The 3,332-nt window shown below is 40.1% G+C and overlaps 1 protein-coding gene across 1 annotated transcript; it reads left to right on the top strand.

Moving 5' to 3' along the window:
• Nucleotides 1-1,504: 1,504 nt before the first annotated feature.
• Nucleotides 1,505-3,326, top strand: TMEM128 (transmembrane protein 128; the record flags this gene model as incomplete). Its single annotated transcript, XM_042444279.1, has 2 exons — nucleotides 1,505-1,646; nucleotides 3,202-3,326. Coding segments are annotated over 2 exons (267 nt in total), but the record flags the coding sequence as incomplete, so codon positions are not given.
• Nucleotides 3,327-3,332: the final 6 nt, after the last annotated feature.

Here is a 3,332-nt window from a genome sequence, read left to right on the forward strand (position 1 = left end):
TGTGTTTATCGTGACTTGAGAAAAGTATATTTCATTTCCTTGTTTCTGTTTGTTCAGGTTTTGAAAACTAATCTGTGTCAGGGTTCGCATCTGATGGTTCTACAATTTGTGTACTTTTCCTCTTTTACTTTCAGGACAGTGGATACTGCCCTTAAGGCAGAAAAGGTTGCATACTTTGGTGTTTATCAATTGTTTTAATAGCAGATAAGATCCTTAACACAGGATTTCGTAGCAGAAGTGTAAAGCATAAATAAGGAGATTATGTAAAGTAGAATTAGTGTCGTTTATTTGGCCTGGAGAGCCAGTGTGGTGTAGTGCTTTGAGCATTAGACTAGGACTCTGGAGACCAGGGTTCAAATCCTGGCTCAGGCATGAATAAAACCCACTGGGTGACCTTGGGTAAGTCACATTGGCCTGTTACAGACTGCCAAAATAAAGCTGCTTCGGGTCTCTTTGGAGGTATGCTATTTAAATGATGCATGGGTCCTAAGAGTCCGGAGGTCGCGCCAAAGCCACACTCCATTCCTAAGCACTGGAGGGCAGCTTTGGTGCAGCTTCCGGATTCTTAGGATACATGCAACATTTAAACAGCATACTGTACCTCCAAAGAGACCTGAAGCAGCTTCTAACAGGCCTATGTTTTGACAAGTAGAGACTTCAGTTTAACAACTGCTCTGGTGATTGGTAGAGGAAGGGTTGTAAATATCTGTCAAAGCAAGTTGTTGTTTTATTAATGATAGAATATTAATTAAAAAACATTTTAAAAAAGATCTCTTCCATTTTCCCCTTTCTTTCTTTCTACAGTAAATTTCTTCTGGAGAGACCTAGTAGCCCAGCCACTTCTGCTCTAACTCACATTGAATCTTCCAGTGAGCAGACACTTTACCACACACCATAAGTTCATTTCCCCCCCAAACTCAGATGTAGCACATTCCAGAATGCTCCTGGTTAAGATAAATAGATGTTGGGAACATGTGTGTATTTCAAGGAGTCTTTAAACATAGAATCATAGGCCTGTTACAGACTGCCAAAATAAAGCTGCTTCGGGTCTCTTTGGAGGTACAGTATGCTATTTAAATGATGCATGCATCCTAAGAGTCCGGAAGCTGCACCAAAGCTGCACTCCGGTGCTTAGGAATGGAATGTGGCTTTGGTGCGACCTCCAGACTCTTAGGACCCATGCATCATTTAAATAGCATACCTCCAAAGAGACCCGAAGCAGCTTTATTTTGGCAGTCTGTAACAGGCCATTGAATCACAGAGTTGGAAGAGACCACAAGGGCCATCCAGTCCAACCCCATTCTGCCATGCAGGAAATACAAATCAAAGCATCCCCAACAGATGGCCATCCAGCCTCTGCTTAAAGACCTCCAAGGAAGGAGGTGCTGTGCATCTTTGCACTGCAACAAAGGGTGGGTTAGAAGGTTCATGTGCTCCAATTTGCTTGTGTAACATTATACCTCATGTAGTGACTTATAGATAATAATGGTGGTTTTATTTACAGTTGAGATTACAAGCACAGAGAAGAAAGAAAAGCCTCTTCCCAGACTAAACATTCATTCTGCATTCTGGATATTGACATCAGTAGTTACTACATACTATGTTGAATTTTTTAAAACGATTCAAGAGATTATTCAACAAGAAAGGTAGGTTCTCCTTTCTCACAAGTACCTGTTTTATAAATGTCACTTGAACAAAGAAGTGTGAATGTCACTGTTATGGATATAATTGTACTGTATATGAATAAATGCTGGGGTAGCTGTCTTGACCATTTAATATATTCAAACAAAAATCCACCAAGCAGTTATACCTTTATTGGCCAACTGAAAGGCACAATATACTTATTGCAAGCATTCGAAGCTCCATGGGCTTCTCATTAGGCAAGATGTTACAAACCAAACAGAAGAAGAAAAAATAATTGGACATGTTAGTCAGATGCATGCATGCTGTTTCAGTTCTTAGTAAAGATGTTATGATGGGGAGGTCCTATAAAAGTAGCACTATAAAATGTGCCCAAATGTCTTCTGTGACTATTTTCGCCATGTTTGCGGGTTTTATTAATTATCCTGGGTGATGGTTTGGGTTACTGGGCATTCCAACCTGTGCGGAATTACCTTATAAAGTACTTGGGTAAAACAGTGCAGTTTTGTGCAGAAATCTGTCTCAATATACAAAATAGGAACACTTTGATAGGACTTTTTTGGATTGAATATTCTCAAAGTGTTTCCACCTCATCCTGGATAATGTGTGTTTACATCATAGGTCCTTGGGAGAAACCATTATAGAAACTGTGGAAATGTCAGCTAAGAGAGGATATTGCCAGATTTTATATTTAAGAGAACTCTTCCATGAAAGATCCAGAACACACTGCAGAAATAATCCACTTTAACTGCCCTGGCTCAATGCTAGGGAATTATGGGAGCTGTAGTTTTGTGAGACATTTAGCCTTCTCTGTCAAAGGGCTCTGGTGCCAAAATAAACTACAATTACCAGGATTCCCTAGTACAGAGCCAGGGCAGTTAAAGCAGTCTCAAACTGGATTATTATTTGCAGTGTGTTATATGGACTTGAGACACCTTTTTCACATCAGACCCTTGTCTCGGCTTATGGAGAATGCGATGAAAGAAAACTATTGTTTTTTATGTAGAACTCTCCCATACCTTATGAAGGCAAATCCTAAAGAGATTTTGTGGGTGTTTTAGGCTATGTGGCCATATTCTAGAAGAGTTTGTTTCTGATGTTTCACTAGCATCTGTGGCTGTCGTCTTCACAGAATACTCTGAAGATGTCAGCCACAGATGCTGGCAGAAACAAACTCTTATAGAACATGGCCATATAGTCTGAAAAACCCACAAAAAACTATGGATGCTGGCCATGAAAGCCTTCGACTTTGCAAATTGGAAATAGCATTTCTCACTTCTGCAGGCAGATAGGCCTGTCTTAGTCGAAGAGAAAAATAGTCAAAGCCTATTAAGAGTGTGCACTCTTCTTCCTCTCCTGTCACACTACAATTTCAGCAAGCAGAATTCCCAGCTCTCTTGGTTATAGGTCTAAGAATTCCACACAGGTTCAGAGAGAAGGCTTGTTCATAGGGAACCTGATAGATATACTATCACAAAATGTGCCTGAAGTGGCAGAAACTGACATGGTATGTTGCTGATAAGAAAATGATATATACTGTTTAATATCTTTTTCTTGCAGTTGGTGGTTTGCACTTGGCAGCTGTTTATTGGTTGCCAGTTTGTCTGTGGCCTTATATTGCATAATATATCTTGAATGGTATCATGGAATTGAGGACTACGATGCTAGCTACCCTGCACTGATACCAATCA

This window comes from Sceloporus undulatus, unplaced genomic scaffold (assembly GCF_019175285.1).
Source record: "Sceloporus undulatus isolate JIND9_A2432 ecotype Alabama unplaced genomic scaffold, SceUnd_v1.1 scaffold_5661, whole genome shotgun sequence".
In the NCBI taxonomy this organism is placed as follows: domain Eukaryota; kingdom Metazoa; phylum Chordata; class Lepidosauria; order Squamata; family Phrynosomatidae; genus Sceloporus; species Sceloporus undulatus.